This window comes from Argiope bruennichi, chromosome 3, assembly GCF_947563725.1.
Source record: "Argiope bruennichi chromosome 3, qqArgBrue1.1, whole genome shotgun sequence".
Taxonomy (NCBI): Eukaryota; Metazoa; Arthropoda; class Arachnida; order Araneae; family Araneidae; genus Argiope; species Argiope bruennichi.
The window spans coordinates 23,633,582-23,655,457 of NC_079153.1; the positions used below are offsets into that span (position 1 = coordinate 23,633,582).

At 31.9% G+C, this 21,876-nt stretch overlaps 1 protein-coding gene across 4 annotated transcripts in view; it reads right to left on the reverse strand.

Moving 5' to 3' along the window:
• Positions 1–21,876, reverse strand: part of LOC129963031 (fibulin-1-like) — an 87,896-nt gene that overhangs the window by 24,005 nt on the left and 42,015 nt on the right. For 2 of the 4 annotated variants that reach the window (XM_056077038.1, XM_056077039.1), the window contains exons 10-14: positions 20,716–20,880; positions 17,661–17,834; positions 15,831–16,001; positions 10,233–10,376; positions 3,189–3,347 (exon numbers count right to left, since the gene is read on the reverse strand). In XM_056077038.1, coding sequence (XP_055933013.1) covers positions 3,189–3,347; positions 10,233–10,376; positions 15,831–16,001; positions 17,661–17,834; positions 20,716–20,880 — 813 coding nt within the window. The remainder of the gene's footprint in view (positions 1–3,188; positions 3,348–10,232; positions 10,377–15,830; positions 16,002–17,660; positions 17,835–20,715; positions 20,881–21,876) is intronic. The other 2 variants (XM_056077040.1, XM_056077041.1) reach the window with 2 other exon arrangements.

The following is a 21,876-nucleotide window of genomic DNA, read 5'->3' on the forward strand; positions in this document are numbered from 1 at the left end:
CTTTTAATTATATAATTGCGATAATATATACTCAAAAATATGCATTAGATATCGTTATAAAACTCATATATGTGACAACTAAAGGAATTAAAAGTAAAATCTACTTTAAAATTTATTAAATTCTTTAAAACTTATTAAAATTTGAGAAATAATTATAATTTTTCATTTTAAAGTGGTGTAAAAATTATTTGGAAGAAACAATATTTAATATATAAAACTATAAGAGAAACTTTAAAATTTAAATTAATTGAAAAAATTAAAATTTTGAGAAATTCTTTCTGAATAAGCATCTACAACCAAAGCAGTCCATACGTATCAAATTTGATACCACAGGATTCAGAGTCCAATTTAATGTTTATCGAACAATTGTTTTCACCATGCCTATCACATGGAACAATTTACGGACTGTATATCAGCCTATCAACAACATGTTCATAAGGTCTGAAGATCTTTAGTTTTATTTAAAATTTGATAGCACAGGATTCAAAGTCCAAATTTGATACCACAGGATTCAGAGTCCAATTTAATGTTTATCGAACAATTGTTTTCACCATGCCTATCACATGGAACAATTTACGGACTGTATATCAGCCTATCAACAACATGTTCATAAGGTCTGAAGATCTTTAGTTTTATTTAAAATTTGATAGCACAGGATTCAAAGTCCAAATTTGATACCACAGGATTCAGAGTCCAATTTAATGTTTATCGAACAATTGTTTTCACCATGCCTATCACATGGAACAATTTACGGACTGTATATCAGCCTATCAACAACATGTTCATAAGGTCTGAAGATCTTTAGTTTTATTTAAAATTTGATAGCACAGGATTCAAAGTCCAAATTTGATACCACAGGATTCAGAGTCCAATTTAATGTTTATCGAACAATTGTTTTCACCATGCCTATCACATGGAACAATTTACGGACTGTATATCAGCCTATCAACAACATGTTCATAAGGTCTGAAGATCTTTAGTTTTATTTAAAATTTGATAGCACAGGATTCAAAGTCCAAATTTGATACCACAGGATTCAGAGTCCAATTTAATGTTTATCGAACAATTGTTTTCACCATGCCTATCACATGGAACAATTTACGGACTGTATATCAGCCTATCAACAACATGTTCATAAGGTCTGAAGATCTTTAGTTTTATTTAAAATTTGATAGCACAGGATTCAAAGTCCAAATTTGATACCACAGGATTCAGAGTCCAATTTAATGTTTATCGAACAATTGTTTTCACCATGCCTATCACATGGAACAATTTACGGACTGTATATCAGCCTATCAACAACATGTTCATAAGGTCTGAAGATCTTTAGTTTTATTTAAAATTTGATAGCACAGGATTCAAAGTCCAAATTTGATACCACAGGATTCAGAGTCCAATTTAATGTTTATCGAACAATTGTTTTCACCATGCCTATCACATGGAACAATTTACGGACTGTATATCAGCCTATCAACAACATGTTCATAAGGTCTGAAGATCTTTAGTTTTATTTAAAATTTGATAGCACAGGATTCAAAGTCCAAATTTGATACCACAGGATTCAGAGTCCAATTTAATGTTTATCGAACAATTGTTTTCACCATGCCTATCACATGGAACAATTTACGGACTGTATATCAGCCTATCAACAACATGTTCATAAGGTCTGAAGATCTTTAGTTTTATTTAAAACTAGCCGCCTTTGGCGACCAGCCGGTTCGCCAATCTTAATGTTCCTTAAAATTTTAATAATTAAATATTTTATGCAATTCCAACTTTAATAGATTCTTCAGCAAAATATTTTAAAACTTCAAATTTTGATAGTCATATAATTCATTCATAATATTATAAAGGCCTTCTGTCATAACGTGATATGTATCTCTCTCATTTTCTGTTAGCACCCGTAGAATGTATGCTTTAAATTAACGTGTAAATGATTCATCTGCAATTAATATAATATTTTTTACTGAAACAAAGCATTTTTTATAATATGATTACTGATAATAGAGTCACTGAGCGTTTAAACTTTATGGGCACTAAAGAATATCTTTCTTAAGTTATGTCTCAAGAATTTGTCAACAAAATTTTCTCAGATTCATCATGAACAGATCGATTCATTAACAATGTTTAATTTTAAATGCATCAAACACTAAGAAAATAAAATGAATCGTTTAAAATAATCGGTCGAAAACAGGTTTAAAAAAACTACTTAAAAAACGATGTACTTAAAATTATAAGCATATACAAAAAATATATATAACTAACATAAATACAATTTAATTAAAAAAAGCTTGCAACTAACCTAAAAATAATTTAAATCATTGAAAACAGGTTTAAAAAACTACTTAAAAAACGATGTACTTAAAACTATAAGCATATACAAAAAATATATAACTAACATAAATACAATTTACTTACAAAAGCATGCAACTAACCTAAAAATAATTTAAATCGTCCGTTCATAACGGTTGTCATGGCAACAATCAGAACACAGTGCGCATGCGTGAATTTTCTTCGCCAGTTACGTTAACACAAATGAGTGAATTTTTCTACGCCAGTTGGGGTAACGCTATGCAGATTTTACATTTTTAATTTCCTTTATTCTGTGTTATTTTAATTCAAAAGTACTTCAGAATGAATCTGAAACATGGATTAATTAAAAATGTTTAATTTTAAATGCATCAAACATTAAGAAAATAAACAGAATCGTTTGAAATAATCCGCCGAAAAATATTAACCCTAGCCTCATTACTGTTGGGAGAAAATAAAACGGAAGCCTTAGTCATTTGGCGGTGGAGAAAATGGAAGATTTTTTTGGCGGAAAAGTTGGCGGTGGGGAAAATGGAAAATTTTTTTGGCGGGAAAGTTAGTTTTTAATTAATAATTAAAATTCTAATTAAAAATTCGAAAAAAGGAACCCCAGGTGCACATTCCCGATCTCCAAGGTATACATGTACCAAATTTGGTAGCTGTAGGTCAAACGGTCTGGCCTGTAGAGCGCCAACACACACACACACACACACACACACACACACACATTGAGCTTTATTATAAGTATAGATAGATGTAATACATATTAAATTATATTTGATGATAGTGTTCAGATTATGTATGAAATAATAAGTACAATCCATTTTGTTCACCTATTTATATTTAAAATTATAAATGCTTTTCAACTCTTGACGTACCTGTGCACGTATCTCGGGAGGCGTCGTAGACATACCCCGTGCCACAGTTGCTTGTGACTTGACCCGGCCTGGTCTGGCATTGGTAACTGCCCGGAGTGTTGATGCACATCTGGGTACGTCGGTCGCAATCGTTGTCGCCATCCATGCACTCGTTAATATCTAAAAGAAAGGAAAAACTGCATGAGATATCGAAACTCAACATTACCAGTGAACCCTCTCATCACCTTTTTTTAATTTCTAAGTATACTTTTCCTTTTTTTCGTTCGTAGTTCATTTAGTCTTATTTCCTTTGAAGCATGTCAAGAAGTATTTGTTCTTGTGCACGTTAAATCCATCGGCGCCCAACATCCTCCCATTGGTGTGGTCCGGAAAAAGGAGAAGTTGATGTGGTGGAGAACGGGGATACCAGCTCAGATGTCGTCCTTGCCATCTGACCGAGGTTCAAAATTACGAGTTCCGTCCCCAAACAGCCCTATTTTTGCTTTAAAACGGGACGTTTATACAATAAAACTGAACTCAAGTATGGCTGGTCAGGTCAAAAGTATTTCTTCCAGCTTTAAAAAATGTCATATCAATCTACACTCACGTCCATAAATTAAGAATAATGCAAGTTCAGGAAAACAAAGAGTCAGAAGCAAAAAAAAATGTCTTATTTGTAAAGCCTATTTATTAAACAAAAGGTAAAGAACAAAAAAGATGCTATATGTTTGATATCATTAATAAACATTGCAAAACAAATTATATAAAAAAAAAATTCAATTTACAAAAACCAACATTACATGGTTGGTATGATGGTTAATACATAATACTGTCTCCCAGACGATGCAATACAGTACGTACAACGCCTAGGCATGCTGAGTATCAAATTTTCGATCTGATCTTGGGGAATATTACATCACTCATCAAGCAATGCTCTCCGCAGTTCCGGTAGATATATATTAGGTGGTTGACGGGCTGCAACTCGTCGGCCAAGCATGTCCCACACATGCTCTACTGGATTCAAGTCCGGTGAGAATGCTGACCAGTCCATACGGGTGATATCCTCCGATCGAAGGCATTCGTTTACGATGTTTGCACGGTGAGAACGGGTGTTGTCATCCATAAACACGAATTCTGCGCCCATGGCGCCCCGAAACAAAAGTACATATTGTTCCAGAATGACGTTCCGATAGATTTGGCCTGTCATGGTTCCAATTTGAACATGCAGGTCAGTTTTGGAACCCAGAATAATCCCCCCCCCCAAACGAGCAATCCTGCATCACCGTAACAGTGTCGTTCAATGATGTTCTCTTGGTGGTAACCGGTACCTGGCGCTCTCCATATGAAAATCCGGCGAGAATCAGACTGCAAGCTAAACCTGGACTCGTCGGAAAACATCACACAAGCCATTGTTGAGGTGTCCACAATTCATACTCTCTACTCCAGGCTAACCGCAGGCGATAGTGAGTTGCAGTAAATGGAACACATTTGACAGGCCTCCGAGTATATAGACCAATCTGCCTTAAGCGTCTGTACACGGTCTGCCTTGAAACTGTCGTACCATTGGCTGAAGAGAGCTGACGAGACAGGTCTGATGCTGTGTTCCATCTGTTTCTTTTGGCAGTAACCGCCAAATACTGGTCCTCATTCGGCGTTGTAACTCGGGGGCGACCTCTGTTGTAGCGTCTATTCACATTACCATCATCTAGGAATCATTGCCAAAGCCTGGAGATGACATTCTGGGCGATTCCAAGTTCCTCGTATACTTCCAGCTTTGTACGCCCACATTACAAACGGCCGATAATTCTACCACGTAAAAAAATCATCCAAATGCATCCTTTGTGTCATAACTATGCGTTTATTGCACTGAAAAGCTTATAAAGCGCTTGCGAACAATTTTACTTCTTTGCCTGTATTCCTTATACATTACTCTCTCACACTCCCGTCGTTGTGACGTACTATCGGTGTCATCTGGTGGCTTCCTGCAATTTGCATATGATTTTTGAAAATGTGTGTAGTCATTTTACGGGTGATGTATGCATTTTAGAGTTCGATTTCCGCGTGACTTTCAATTATCCTTAATTTATGGACGTGAGTGTATTTGGTTCATAGAGAAATAACTGACACAAATGCAGTCAAAGAGTGGAAAATACTTCATTAATAAAAATTGAATATAACATTGACCAGACATATTTCTCATTCAAGTCAATGCTTTTCTGCCATTTGATTCTACGAAACAAGAGTGCTATGAGTCTGGCGACTGATACGGGGCATGCATTGTCTTTTCAAAGCAATACCTTGCTCGACCATTTTTTCGAGATGTCTGTCTAATGCGATGTCGTAATTTCGTAGCAATTTCACAGTACTTATCACTGTCGGTAGCACATCCAGGTGGCAACGCTCAATTCTACGATGGGCGCAAGCTTAATGCATATTTCTATTCCAAGACTGGTGTCTCTTATCGATTATTTCATTGGTGCATCAGGATTTGTTGTTTCTAATCATTTGTTACTTCTAATCAGTCGCTAGAAATCATCTGGGGCTTCATCATGCAATGCAAAGTAATGCTCTTCATTCAAACGAGACGTTTTTGCTTCTTCGAAAATATTAGTGCATGAGGTACTACAGCGTGTATACTTTCTCGAACTTCAAACTGTGAACACTCGATTACAATGTTACTCGAGCAAATTTTGTTTCATGCCGTAGCTCCTCAAATGTAATGCGAATGCGCATTTAATATTACCAAACTTAACGCTGCGTCAAGCGTTAAGTTTGGTAATATATTATATTGTTATACACGATGCTGTAGGTGCTGCTGTAGGTTGTCTTTTATTTAAATCTTTGTCTGGAGTTCCCTGTACATGACTGAAATCTGCCAATCAGCAAAGCAATGTTTGCATTTTTTGTGTTTTTAAAATATCTTTGTTCTCAGGAAAATTGAGACAATTCTATAAAGTTTTAGTTTTTCATATATGAACTTAAAGAAAGTATTATATTCTAAAAAAATTGGCCACTAGATTTTGGAAAATCGCCACTTTTCAAACTGTAACACAGAAAAACACATTTTTGAATTTATGTGTTTCTCTGTTTGTTTATAAAGTAACTTAAAAATGTATTGAGTTAAACAGCTGAGATTCCGTGATTAATTCAACTTTGTAGTTACATTTCTATCAAATTATGGACGAAATCGCTCCACAGGATGCGAGTGCCCGAATGCAAGTGAGCACAATAACTTAAACAACGTAGAGTTAGATACACAGTTTTATACTGCAAAAGTAACATATTTGTATGGAATTTTAAGCCAAATCTATTTAATGGGTTTTAGTTGGTCTGTATATTTCGAGTGCATACAAATACAATATCTAAAAAATGCAATGATTTAGATAAATGAAATTTGATATGTGTTGTTGTCCTTACAGTTGTTATCAATATAAAATTTGATTTCAATCAGTTAAAAAGAACGCATATTTGGGGGTTAATTTGGAACGTAAGAATCCAAAACGCACATTTGGCTTTCTTCATTATATTAACGCTCATTATAACACAAAACGCTCCTGCGATTGGTAGCTATCACTGTGTGCGAGAATCGAAAGGGGAAGGTAGAGGCATTCCGTTTATACCGACATTCTTCCACCTTGCTCAGATCTTCGATTCCCAACGTAATTCAAATTTTGAGCATTCTTGTCATTAATGGAATTTGCACAAGATCCAAAATTATTTATTACCTTTATTAGGAAACTTACAAGAAATTTTGGGAGAGGCCACTTTTAAGCTAGTTTCGAAATTGTAGACGGTTAAATATAGATTGAAACAAAATCTTGAAGTCGACGTTTTTGGCGAAATTATTATACGTTAAATACACTGGTCAAAAGTATTGCAAGTTTCAGAAATTGCATGTTTTTTTTTCAAGAATAAGACCCGAAAAAGTAATATTTTTTCATTTAAAGTGATATTTTCTAGTATAAATGTAGTGGAGAAGTTTCAAGCTATTGCGTCATTCATTTTGAAACAATCTTCTGCAACGATTGCGTTATCTTGTAGTTTATTATAAAATCTCCAACTGTGAAGAATTTCATTTCATTTGTTACGCTGTCGAAGTGCTTTTCAATTTAAACTATTCATTTCTTTTTAAAATGTGTGAATTGACACGTGAGAAAAGCCAGATTGTTATTTTAATGTATCAAGAAAACATATCCAATGTTAGGATTGCTCATCGGTACGACTGCAATAAGTCGATAGTTTCACGCATCATAAAAATATTCAAAACCGAAGAAATCGTAGATAAAAAGCATGGAAGTAGTCGTTCGAGTTTATCTTCTAAACGTGCTGATGCTACATTGACATGATTATGCCTTAAAAATAGATTTGCAAGTTCTTCTACACTTGCAAGAGTTCACGTCTGTCATTACCAGTCCCAGAACAGTTCGCAGAAGACTCTGTGAAGTTGGTTACAAGGCACAAGTATTTAGAAAAAAATCCAATACTGATGAAAGCAATGCTGAAAAAACGATTTGAGTGGGACAAAGTGCACAAAAATTGGAGTATTTCAGAATGGAGACAAATTATATGCAGCGACGAAAGTCGCTTTTCTTTAATGTCTGACAAGCCTGCCCACGTTTGGCGAAAAGCAAAGGAGAGCATGAGGCCAGAATGCCTGATTCGTACATCAAAACACCCAGAAAACTTAATGGTGGGTGTGGTGGTTCATGTCATATCAGTCAACTGGACGACTACATTTTGTACAGGAAACATGAATGGTCACAAATATGTTGGTGTGCTGAAGGATCAAATGCTTCGTAGTGCTCGTGACAAGTTCCCAAGGCAGAAATGGATATTTCAGCAAGATCTAGCACCCTGCCATCTATATACTTATAATAAAGCTCAATGTGTGTGTTGGCGCTCTACAGACCAGGTCATTTGACATACAGCTACCAAATTTGGTACATGTATACCTTAAAGGTCGGGAATGTGCACCTGGGGTCCCATTTTTTGAAATTTTAATTATTAATTAAAAACTAACTTTCCCGCCAAAAAAATCTTCCATTTTCCCCACCGCCAACTTTCTCGCCAAAAAAATCTTCCATTTTCCCCACCGCCAAATGAGTAAGGCTTCAGTTTTTTTATTCTCCCAACAGTAATGAGGCTAGGGTTAACATTTTTCGTCGGATTATTTCAAACGATTCTGTTTATTTTCTTAATGTTTGATGCATTTAAAATTAAACATTGTTAATTAATCCATGTTTCAGATTCATTCTGAAGTACTTTTGAATTAAAGTAACACAGAATAAAGGAAATTAAAAATATATAATCTGCATAGCATTACCCCAACTGGCGTAGAAAAATTCACGCATTTGCGTTACCGTAACTGACTTAGAAAATTCACGCGTGCGCATTGTGTTCTGACTGTTGACATGACAACCATTATCAACGGACGATTGAAATTATTTTTAGGTTAGTTGCATGCTTTTGTCAGTAAATTGTATTTATGTTAGTTATATATTTTTTGTATATGCTTATAGTTTTAAATACATCGTTTTTTAAGTAGTTTTTTTTTAACTTGTTTTCAATGATTTAAATTATTTTTAGGTTAGTTGCATGCTTTTGTAATTAAATTGTATTTATGTTAGTTATATATATTTTTTGTATATGCTTATAGTTTTAAGTACATCGTTTTTTTAAGTAGTTTTTTTAAACCTGTTTTCGACCGATTATTTTAAACGATTCATTTTATTTTCTTAGTGTTTGATGAATTTAAAATTAAACATTGTTAATTAATCGGTATGTTCATCATGAATCTGAGAAAATTTTGTTGACAAATTCTTGAGATATTACATAAATTAGGAAAGATATTCTTTAGTGCCCATAAAGTTTAAACGCTCAGTGACTCTATTATCAGTAATCATATTATTAAAAAAAATGCTTTGTTTCAGTAAAAAATATTATTATATTAATTGTAGATTAATCATTTAAACGTTAATTTAAAGCATAAATTCTACGAGGGGCAACAGAAAATTAGAGAGATACATATCACGTTATGACTGAAGGCCTTTATAATATTATGAGTGAATTATATGACTCTCAAAATTTGCAGTTTTAAAATATTTTGCTGAAGAATCTATTAAAGTTGGAATTGCGTAAAATATTTAATGGTACGACCGGAGTTTAAGCCCCTGCTTGGCAAAATTTTTAAAAATCGCCAACAACGGCCTTGCGAAATGTTCAAAAGCAATTGAGCAGATGTTCAATTATAGTGCATTGCCAGCTTTGGCGCGTTATCGCAACTTCGCGAAGAAGGGGGTTAAACTCCGGTCAACCTATTTAATTATTAAAATTTAAACGAACATTAAGATTGGCGAACCGGCTGGTAGCCAAAGGCGGCTAGTATATTAATAAAGATAGACATACAAGTTCAATTCTGACCTCTATATCGAAACATTCGTTATTTCAGGTCAAGGCTGCATTTGCAAAACATGGTAGTAATGTTCTTGCATTGCCAGGAAACTTGCCAGATTTAAACCCCATTGAGAATAAATGGAGTATAATGGGAAATAAAATAACTGAGAACCATCTCAGAACAAATCGAGAACTTCAGGAAACAATAATTAAAGTTTGGCACCATGAAATACCGAAAGAAGTATTGAAAACCTTGTGGATTCTATGTCTAACAGAGTGGCTGTTGTGATCGAAGCCAGAGGCGGCCCGGCCAAATATTAAATGCTTTTCAGTCAACTTGAAGTCTTTTATTATCTTTTCTGATCAAAAGAACTTAAAATTTTTTCTTTACTTCATTTTATTCTGGGGAACCAAAATGGATTCCAATACTGATAACCTGTACATTTTGTTTGTATTTTATTCTTTTTGAAATGAAATAATTTTTTATTCAATAACTTAATTATATCATGCTTTTAGACTAATTTAACATATTGACATAAAAAATATATCTTTAAATGAAAATATATTATTTTTTGAAGGCTTTTTCTTGAAAAAGAAACGTTAAATTTCTTAAACTTGCAATGCTTTTGATCTGTAATGCACATTATAGGAGTGAGAAATAGATTTACTTACCTTCACATTTCCTTCTCCATGCAACCCATCTGTAACCATAAGGACAGGTGACTTTCGAAATGCATCTGAAACTGCCGACTGCGTTCAAGCATTCTTGGGTGTTGGGGTCGCAGGTGTGTGTTCCTTCTTCGCATTCGTCCACATCTGAATTAGAATATAAAATGAATTTCCATAGCAGAAAAAGACAAATAATAGACATGCGGAAACAATATTTGGAGCATAAGTGCCCTACAGTTAAAAAAATGATGATTTTTTAATGCTGTTCACTGTTTTGTTTTCTTTATAATTTTATTTATATTTCTTATCTCAGCCATTAAAATAAATTTTCTTTTGGAATCGGTTAAAATTGTAAGATTATCACACTTTTTGAAAAAAAAATTGAATTGAATTCTTTATTCAGAAAATAAATTATGAAATAGGATAAGGACATCGTCAACGAACACAACAGAATACAGTTGACACATAATAAGCACAGTAAGCAGAACATAACAGCTGTAAAAGCATCCTACTTCAATCTATAGTTTAACCAATCAAAAATCAAAAAAGCAACTACTATATGCCTAACAACAAAAGCGACGAAGAGACGATCACATGTCTATTCTACAATACTGAAGCATGACATGAATTGCTATTTTGTCATCTAAATATATGTTTATATGCTCTACACATTCATAATTTTCATTAAAAATCTCTTTTACATCATAACCGGTGTCCACCTTTCTCCTTAGAAATGTCATTCCTACATCAGCAAGATGTATTTGATTGAAGATCCTGAAAAAACATAAAATCATATGACAGAAAAAAAGCTAACATAATGAAACAGATTAAAACATTGACTTCAAGTGCAAATGTTTGTCACCAGATATATGATAGAAATTAAACGCCAAAGATGAATTAAGTTGAATAAATGATCTGTAATACCGTTGACAAATAAAAAATAGTTTCATCCATTGATTTAGCATTCAGTTTTGTTATTATTAATGATAGTTTCTTTTTTAAAAAAAATCAAATTTCTCTTTTGGTTTTGTAAGTGCAATTTTTATCAAGTATAGAAATCTTAGAAACTTATCAAAAGATATCACAATTCGGAATTAATGGTCAAGAAATTTCACATGAAAAGTTTCACATCTCTAAGCCTAAATTTGCATATCCTAGATGCATCGATCAGCTTCAAATCTAGTTTTTCAAACTTTTTTGTTTCGGAATATTTTGTTATAACTGAAAGTATCATTCGACGGTGGATTCCCAAATGCAGCATGATTAAAAGTATGAGTTAAAGAATGTATGAGTCGCACTATAGGAGTTAAATGAAAATGTATTATATTGCTGTACGACAAATTTATTAGAATCTTGTGCAGATAAATATTTTGCATTGCAAGATTTCCAGTAAAGCGCATTCATACAAAGCATGCAATTTTTCATGACAACTTTAAATCTGTACCTCTTTACAGTATAGCATGGTAACCTCATTATGTAGACGTTTATTATTTTACTTAAATCTAAAAAAGAGAACTGTATATTTCTATGTCTGTTTCTAAGAAAATAAATTTTAATGAATAAGTGCTCAATTTCATAAGCTCAGATAACAACCTCCAGTAACAATATTCAAAAGAATTAAACTAATTGTAAGGTGAAAAATATCGAAAAGTCAATAATCAAATACTATTAAAACATGCCGGAATTATCATTCACACTGAAGGAAAAAAATTGTTTTGAAATCTTGTTAATTATTGCTTTGAAAATCAATTGAATTAATAAGAATTTCAGGTTAACAAAAATATTAACAGGTAATATATTTCTATAAATTAAATCAGCAATTTACAAACATTATTATATGAAATTTAATTTCTCATTCATTTCCTATAAGCCTTTTTATAAAAAGTTATTATGTGTTTCGTATGAAAAACACAAACAGTAAGTTTTACCGCCAAGTGACGTATTCCTTTGATCAAGTAGGAATCCTGAACATTTTCTCTCATTTTAGTTTATTTAATATTTTTTTATTATTATTATTATTTGAAAGCAAATAAAAATTCTCAGACTTGAAAAGTTTCCCTTAAATATGCTCAAAAATACTTTAAAATCAATTTCCGTCATTAATTAATACGCAATTCTCGGACACATTTTTTAACTTTGCAGTGACGACAAAATTTTTCAAATTAAAACAGGATCGTGTCTGGTTAAAGATTAAATAATCCCACTCCAAAGAAAAAGGAATTAGAGATTTGGTCAACAATGAAAATGAAAGGTTTTCGGGAGCACCCTATTAAATAATAGAAAATATTTTTAAGCATAAATTTTGATGCCAAAACAAAATCTTTCAAATTTATAATATATACGTATGTATAAGCTTACTTGATTTACAAAATTGTTTTCCGAGATTCGGTTTAAATTTTTTCTTTGGTACTTACATTATTAATAATTAATACATTTGTACTTATATTATTAAAATATTAATTTTTTTATACATTAACAAAAGCCTCTCTTGAATTCTTGAATTTTTATTATTATCTAAGTCTCCGTATATTTCACAATTATTATCAGAAACATTATGATTTCTGAAATAATTTCATCTCAAAATCAATATCAGAGGGCGCCACGGATATCTGTCTTTGCTAGTGAAAGAGAATGTGTGGCTTCGTTATATACAAACCAGACCTATAGACGACGCAGAGTTATATCAAATTTAGCGCAGATAAACTTTGTAGAATGAGAAGTACACCTCCCAGCGAATTTTTAGAAATTTTATTAAAAAATTTATATAGATAATTATATAATGCTTTAATTGTCATATAATTTTTTCACAATTAAATTTTTAGAAAGTTTAATTAAAAATTTATATACATATATAGATATAATGATATATTATTTTAATTGTCGTATAGTTTTTTTGCCTACATGTTAACAATTTTTTTTAAATAATTGTTGCATTATTTTTTACGTTGTATTTTATTTACTAGTCACTGAATTTCATTTTTGCAATCATATTCAAACGATTTTCATAACGAGGAATAAAAAAGTGAAACTGCAGTACGGCGAGCGATACAAGTGCAGTTAGAAGACTGTTTCCCAAGATGTGAAGTTCTCAATGGTATTATGTCATAAAACTCGATTCCATTAGGAATGAAGATTTGCATAAATGGAATAGGGGTAAGAATATTAAAATAATATGGCTTAATGTCTGTAACAATTTAATTTTTAAAAATACCTTGTTCAAGTTAAATTACGTACAAGAATTTCAATTGAAACTAAACACAATACTTAAGGTTGGTATTAATATAACTTAAACCAATTGTTTTACAAATAATTATGTTTTGAAATTATTAAAATATTGTCCTGTTGTCGGGTGTATTCAGCTCCCCATTATTTCGAAAATTATAGTGCATTAAGAATGAAAAATAAATTACCTAAGTATATCTTTACAAACACAAAACATATCAAGTTAAATAAAAGCATATAAAAATAACATTTAATTTTGTGCTAATAAAGGTTGTTTTCTTCAGGTTTAGAAATATGACATGAATGCGCAGATCATGCATTAATGTATTTGCATGAATGAATATTTCACTCCTAGTAAATATTCTTTATCGTGACATTCAATCTAGAATATGCTTCCACTACAAAGATAAAAGTCCGCTGATAAGACGATGTGGAGGAGACCTCTTTTCAAAAATCAAGCCACAATCTGTGCTCGTGGGATTTCCCGTTATCAGAGAATGGAAAAACAAATTTGTTTGTAAACAAGGTTAGTTATAAAAAAAAAAAAAAATGGAGAATGTGCTCTTTTTATCCAGATAGATGAATTTTCATTGACAAAAGTAGGGGGAAAGTCCCATTCTGAATAGTTTTTAAATAAGTATTGTATAAGGAGATAAATTGTAGTATAATTTCTATGAACTTATTAATAACAAGCCACCATTGAAGACCAATTCGATCGCCAAGAATATCGGTTATATTTATTTTCAATAAAATCTCTTGTGCATAACTTCATGTTCTTGATTCCCACAGAAATTATTTTTAAGCATCGAACTGTGCCAGACATTAAAGCCATGTTATTTTAATCTTTTGCAGTCGGATGGTTTTGCACTCTCACTCACCATTCAAGACGGTGCATCATTTTAACGTTTTATATATTCATTTATTTATTTATTCAAGTTTGATTATTAAAAATACCTGTAGAGTAGAAAGTAGATGCAAATTAATTAAAGGGAGAATTCAACTTAAAACAATTATTTATATATTTTTTTTCTCAGCTATATACGTCTTTGTATTAAGTGAATGATTATGCATCGAATTACTTTTTCCGAGTGCAAAAGGTTAATAGCCTCACACCTACTCTGCTCATTGTGGAAATGAACCAATCTAATAGTGTCAAATCCTATGACATCATAGCGCTATTACAAACGTAGCTTTCAAAATAATCTATTTTTTAACTTTTACGATATAGTAATTTGATTTTATTTCACATGTAAGCAATGCAGGCATTAAACAGAATCTTTCTTCTTCAGTTTTTAACGGAGGAAAATCACATGATTAAATATTTGCTGGACTTTTGAAGTTAAGACTGATTGTCTCCTATTGGTCTATTTTATTACTCACGATGTATTGTTGTACCCAATTCTGGATGCTGCTGTTTTGTGACAACATGCATTGACATCCGATGACTTCGGCTATGATGGAACAAAATTTTACATAACATCATCATATAGATCCGTGCTGATAATCCATAAGTCTGTAGCATCTCTACTTTGGATCAATTTCATGGATCAATTCGAAATGTATTTTACCCCGACAGTCGGTATAATATGGTGGATATAGGATAGGAAAAAAAGAAAAGGCTAATCATAAAGATTTGTGCTTATCCACTATCTTTTGGCGATAAAAATAAACCCAAATTTTGGCATAAGAATTCCTCGTTAGACCATTAATGACTGTTTATAAAGTACCCACTCCTCTCATAAACATTTTTCTTATGTATATTTTTCTTTAAAACATAAAAACTCTAAACATGTCTTATATGCGTTTCCTAATTCCTTTTTTCTAGCAACTTTAACTGACTTTAGATTTTCACAAGTGCGCTCAATCCGAACAAGAATTTTAATTTATAAGTTCAATACATATTTTGGCAAACATAATACATTTTCATGAGTTAGCTTGAGCAGCATTTATTCTGACATTCTACGAGAAGCCTGGTTGCATGCGATTCATCAGAGATGAGATAAAGTTGTAAAATCGATAATTTAAATTAAAATTACGCCGCTTTTATCTTTAATCCGAAAAGTTGATGAAAGGATATCTTTTTCTCAATCGCTAAAATAACAGAAAAATTAGAGCGAGCTATGACCACTTCTATACAAATACAAAATACGTCGTTATATCTAATAGATATAGTAGAAAATGTCTAGCTATCAGTTTGCACCAGCCACGCTTGTCGATTAATATTATAAAAATTATATAATACCTCTTAGCATCTCATAAAGAAAGTAAAAAGAACACATCAAGTGCACTTCTAGTGCTACAGCTTCGGTAGGATGCGGATATTGTACAATACTATATCATCTTGGATTTCAAAAAATCACCACTCAAAATAACAGTCACCTTGACAGGATCCTGAGGTTGGATCGAATCTCCGTCCAGTGGGACAGGCCCTTGATGGTGCAGGGGGAGGAGTGACAAGCAGTTGTTGGCACTTATAAGCACCCGGCACGTTGACGCATTGTTCTTTGTCAGGAAGGCAGCGATGTCGGCCTTCCAAACATTCATCAACGTCTGCAAAGAAAAGTCTTAATAAGTGAAATCTTAAGCAAGGAATTCATGATCATTTCAGTCCACGTCAATGAAGTATGGACATTCCCTCCCATATCGCTCAAAAATGCGAAAAATCAACCAGAATTAGGATGAAGAGGACAAGAAGGTTGGGCATCTAACTCGTCCTACTTTTCTCTCCGGCCATTTCCATCGCGCCATTTGAATTGGAATTTAGTAGATGCTGTTGGAGAAAGAGTAGATGGAATGCATGGAAAGGATTACGCTTGTTTTGGCACAAATGATGACAATTTTCTTGTCAATATAAGTTTATTATATTTTAAGGATTAAATTATCTATGTCTATGTACATATGTACAATTAAATTCCAATTTAAATCTAAACTCATTTTTCGGAATTCTTACCGGAGCTCCTACTAACTCTACTACTTTCGGTGCTGCAACTCCTGCATAACCCTTCCTCTTTTCACTCCATCTCTTTTCAACCGTGATGCCGGAACAGATATGTGTAGGTTAGAGGCATGACAAGGATATTTGGGGTATATTAGGATATCTGGGTTTGCAAAACTTTAAACGAAGAGATTGGAATGAAGTTTGCATTAAGTTCTTGTGAGTGGCATATCTAAATGAGTGGGCGAATAAATGGAGTGGAATACCATGTTAATGAAATGACGTGATCAATCAGTTTTAAACTGACACGCGAAACATGGAGTCTACACGTTTTTAACAAACAGTTGTTTTGGAATTAGCATAAAAAATTACATTTAAATATTGAAAGAAAAAAAAAGGTCAATCGAAACTTAATGTAAATAGTGCTGTGATTTAGACTTAACACCGAGTTTTCAACTTATTTTCTGGATGTTAAAATTTTGCTTACCACAGTTGAGAATAATTTAGGAATTCAATTGAAGTATTTGTACTGATGATTGATTTAAGCATGATATCAAAAATAATTTCTAATTATTTAGATTTATCTCTCTGATAGGTTTTATATTTTTCAGTTGTATGCTTTTGAGTGTTAGAGAGCTATTTTCAAAAGTTATATATAAAAATATTGTTAAATAATCAATATACATGTCCAAATTTTAATACGGAATACTAACTAACCTGTTGAACCGTTTGAAAATTATGTTTTAAGCAGTTTATCTTATAATTTTCAAATAATTAAAAACCATTTTTCGTTTTGGAAATTATTTGCTAGCCAAAATTATTGATATTTGCATAAATCTAATTTAAATTCACAGCGCATCTCCAATTTGAAATAACATAGATATCACTTACATAACATTAAATTGCATATATAATATTCTCAATATTTTATAGGAAAAGTTAACACCCAAAACAATAATATCCAGGTTTATTTTACTCAGCTTTAATTAATTAAAGTCATGTGAAGCTTATATCCAAATTATGTTGTTCTCTAAGAGCCGACCAATCCTCTAGTCTTTTTTTAAAATCGGAAATACAAAGAAATTCATGTTGTTACGGTTATGTGGAATGCCATTATGGATCTGGAAGGGGTTAACAGAATAGACAAGCATTTTTGCGATTATTTCCTTCATAAAAATTATAAATCTTTCCTGCAATGAAAATTTTAGATCTATTTGCATTGTGAAATAATGGAAATATCACCATTTCTTCAGATTTAAATAATACAGACTTGCCTTCGCATCCTCCTTGTCGAGGTCTGTAACCTGGTGGACACTGTGCCACTGAGTCACGATCCGCTGCTGGTCTTGGACGCTGTTCGTTTTCACACTCGTAGCTGCCGTTGGTATTAACACATCTCTGACTGATCCTATCACAATTGTCGATTCTTTCTGCGCATTCGTCCACATCTGAAAACGAACAGTAAAAGTTATTGGACAAGGTTGCGGTATTTGATCCATATAAATATTTTAATGTATAGTAATAAAAGTAATTTTAATAAAAATAACATATCAATATTGCTCGCTCTAAAAGTTTCTTAATATTCTGAAATTAAAGGATTATTCTTCCCTTGGAGGATAAAATTTATGGAACATAGGCAAGGCCGTGAATACCACGAATACTCATATTTTTTATTTCTAGAGTTTCACACATGAGCGCTTTATGCTTTGTAGTTTAATGAAAAAACCGGCTTTGCATTTTATACGCAAATTTTATTTTTGACCTATGGAAACCAAAATTTGACACATATCTAAGAATATTATATACCAAATTTTTCTAAGTCTTTGGCATAAGTAGTAAGTATTACCACATTTATGCATGCAAGCGAATGTACATATGATGCACAAGTTTACTTCTTGACGTATTTTGTTCAAAAATTAAAACTGTTCTATACTTTAGATCCTAAAACTTCACGCTAAATTTTATTGATATAGCTCTTTATATTTTGAAGTTATTGTATTCACTTGCATTCGGAAAGACAGACCTTCCTGTAAATGAATCTTGTCAAATAGATAGAAATAGAAATGTGAAAATTTAATGTTAAGACTGTATATGAAATTTGATCCGTCTAATTCAAAGCATTTGTTTTTAGTTATTGTATTCACAGAGAGACAGGTATAGTTGCAGAAATGTGTTTTTCGGTCTAAAATGTGGTATTCCGCCAAAATTTCCTGTTAGTATGGTAAATATTAAAAATCATTCTTTTTATTGAATTTCGTAAACAAGTTAGTAAAAATTCACATAACTTCATCTTTAAATTATTTTACTAAATTGTAATCAAATAAGTTCTCTTTGGGAATATAGTAGCAAATTTTGTTACTTTAAAACAACTTACGGATTATGAGTGTTTTAACAAAATATTTAATTGGTGCTATCTAAATGCATATACTTATTTTCTAATTATAGCAACAACTAGTGTTTTGTTTCAAAGTGATTCCACAAATCTCATTTATATAATTTTAACATAAGTTAGTTATTTCACAATCCAAGCATTCAACACAATGGAAATAACGACAAAGGTACGATTTACAGGATGGTCCACATACAACAATCTTTTGTATGCTTATATTAGATTTCAGGGATATTCTACATGTAATTTCTGAAGATTCGAAATGCATGGTTAATTAACCTTTTTTCCTTCTCAACTGATCCACCAATCTCTTTTTGTTTTAATACAGTGAAATATAGCATTTGACAGGGAACTGAACAAAACTCATGCTCAATGCTTCTATGCTGGGGATGCAAAGAGACTATAAAATTGTTTATAATGAAAAATTGTTTATGATTGTTTATATTATAATATTCAATTATATTCAATTTATATTATAATATTCAATTATATTCAATTTATATTATAATATTCAATTTATAATTGTTGTAAAATTGTTTATAATATTCAAATTCTTACCTAGCCAGCACTGTTTGAATGTAAAGAAATGTAATAATAAAATTAATTGCCGACATCTCGCAGTCTTTTCTTTTCTGGATGTATCATCTTACATTTTTCTTATCTTAAAACAATCACAATGCCTCGTTTCCATCATCGGCTTTTGAACTAATTCTCTCTCACTCTCTATCCACCAATTAATTTCTTATGGTCAGATATGTATACCCTTCAAACAAAAAGACTTGCATTTATTATTTTCCTCGTCAGAGCGTCCCAAGGAAGAATACTTTAAATTCAATCATCGCATGTTTATAAGTGAATCTTTCTCAACTGCATCATTTCCGTTCTGTCGGATTTCAGTGCTTTCCATTAGGCGAGCTCTTTTCAGACTGAACAGTACAGCAAGGAGGTCAAAGAAATATATAATCTTTTATCCTTTTTAATAACCAGCGGGAGTGGTCTCTCCAAACTTTCTCGCATACTCTCTAAAAAGGATGATATCCCAAAGAACATCTTGCATGGCATTGGAATACAAGAGTTATGAAATATTAATCTTTAGCGTGAAATTAGCATTTTTACCGAATTTATTGTGTCATCTTTGGCGAGTTATTTGGCGATTAAGCCCTGGCGTTCGGTTAATAACATCTGAAAATTCGAGTACATATTTTAGATGCGTTTTTACCAATCGATTAAAAGCAAAATTTGTTTAAAAAACTACACTTTTAGTCACAAAATCGCATACCAAATTAATATATTTAACTCATTTCGTTTTTGGGTTATCGCGTATATATATTTCTGAAAGTACTGACCGATAAGTGTTCAATTCCTAGTTGCATTTGGCTCAAAATGTGACAAATGTCTACAATATAGATGTTAAATTTTTATCGATCTAGTTCTCTTCGCTTTGTAGTGATTTCGTTACATTATATTCGAACAGTCGGAAAGATGGATTTCTCCTGAAAGAATTTCTCTCAAAAATTGACAGAAATCTACAAATTTGGTATAAAGACCGTATACCAAATTTCCTCCGTCTAACTCATAATATTTTTGAGTTATCTTTGTCATAAACAGACGGACATTTTTCAAAAATTTTCATTATCGAACTCAAGGGAATCTAAAATGTGGAGATTCGTCAAAATTTCGAGTTCGAATTTTTTGACGATTACTATACTTACTGTATACTACGTATACGACAAAGTAAAAAATATAGAAGAGTTCAATAATTATGAAAAATATCATTGACTATACACGCGAATGCAAAAAAAAACCCAAGATATTTTAGATTTTTAGCTTACAGGATAAAAATAAAATGCTCTGCTAGGTAAAAAATATCCCAATTTAATTAAAGCATATTAGAAACTATTTGATAGTTGCAAACAGCCCAGTAAATTATAAATACTTACCGATACACTGCCGATTGCGAGGGTCCCTTTTGAATCCGGGAGGACAAAAGTTCTCTGCGAGACCAATTGTTTGGAGGGGTAAGCATTCGTAACTCCCCCATGCGTTCTCACATTTTTCTCTTTCGATATCGCACGCATCTGGGTACTCCTCACATTCATTGACATCTACAAAGAACAATAGAGCGCTTCAAAATAAGATCAACCGGAAATATAAAATATTTTAAAATATTTATTATACATTCAAAAGCTTATTATTATTCTTAAAATATTTTGGCGAGTTTGCTATCATGAATTCTGTTTTTAATTTATTTCATTTGGCATATAAAGAGCAATAAGTATTTTTCATGCAGAAAATCAGTTGTATTTTCATGAAATAATTTTTTTTTTAAAAATCTTATTTAGCGAGAATCTTTGGCAATCAAGTGATACATCAAAAGCAGAAGTAGTTCATATATTAAATCGGTAAAGGCTAATGTATACTTCAAAGGCAAATGAACGAGAAATTTATCTAGTTCTCTTGCCGCTTTGAAGTTACTCGAAGATTTTTAAGTATACCGGAATAAAATGATGAGGATGACACTACTCTTGAACTAGTATAAAATTTTAACTATCTTGCTACACAAAAGTACGAATAATTGACTCACGACATTGGAATTATTTATTTAACAGATAGTTGATGAAATCGAGTCATCAAGTCTATTTTAGGTCTAGGTCTTCAGGTATATTCACCATTCTTAGTCTAAACCGATATTTTGTCATCAAGTCAGATTGATTTAAAAGAAGAACGATGTAATCCTAGGAAAAAAATTTTATTTTTGTTTTTATTTTGTCGCCTGTGTTCAAAAAATATTTGCAGCATTTCATTTACTACTGAAATAGCTTTTCAATTATAAAAATATTTTTAGGGCTATTATTTCTTGATTTTTTTTTTAAAGTACCAAATATGTCCCAAGAAATATTCATAACCCTATTCTAGTGCTATTTGAATTTCTTTTTATCCTTAATTTATAGCACAGAACTTTTCTTAGAAAGAAAGCTTCATATTCCCCAGCTTAGAAGAAGGGCATGAATATTAAAAAATCCAATTTTCTTCTATTCGATTTTAGTTTCTAAGGTAAATTTTATATTTCAATGTCAAAACTTTCTTGGGTTTGTTTTTTC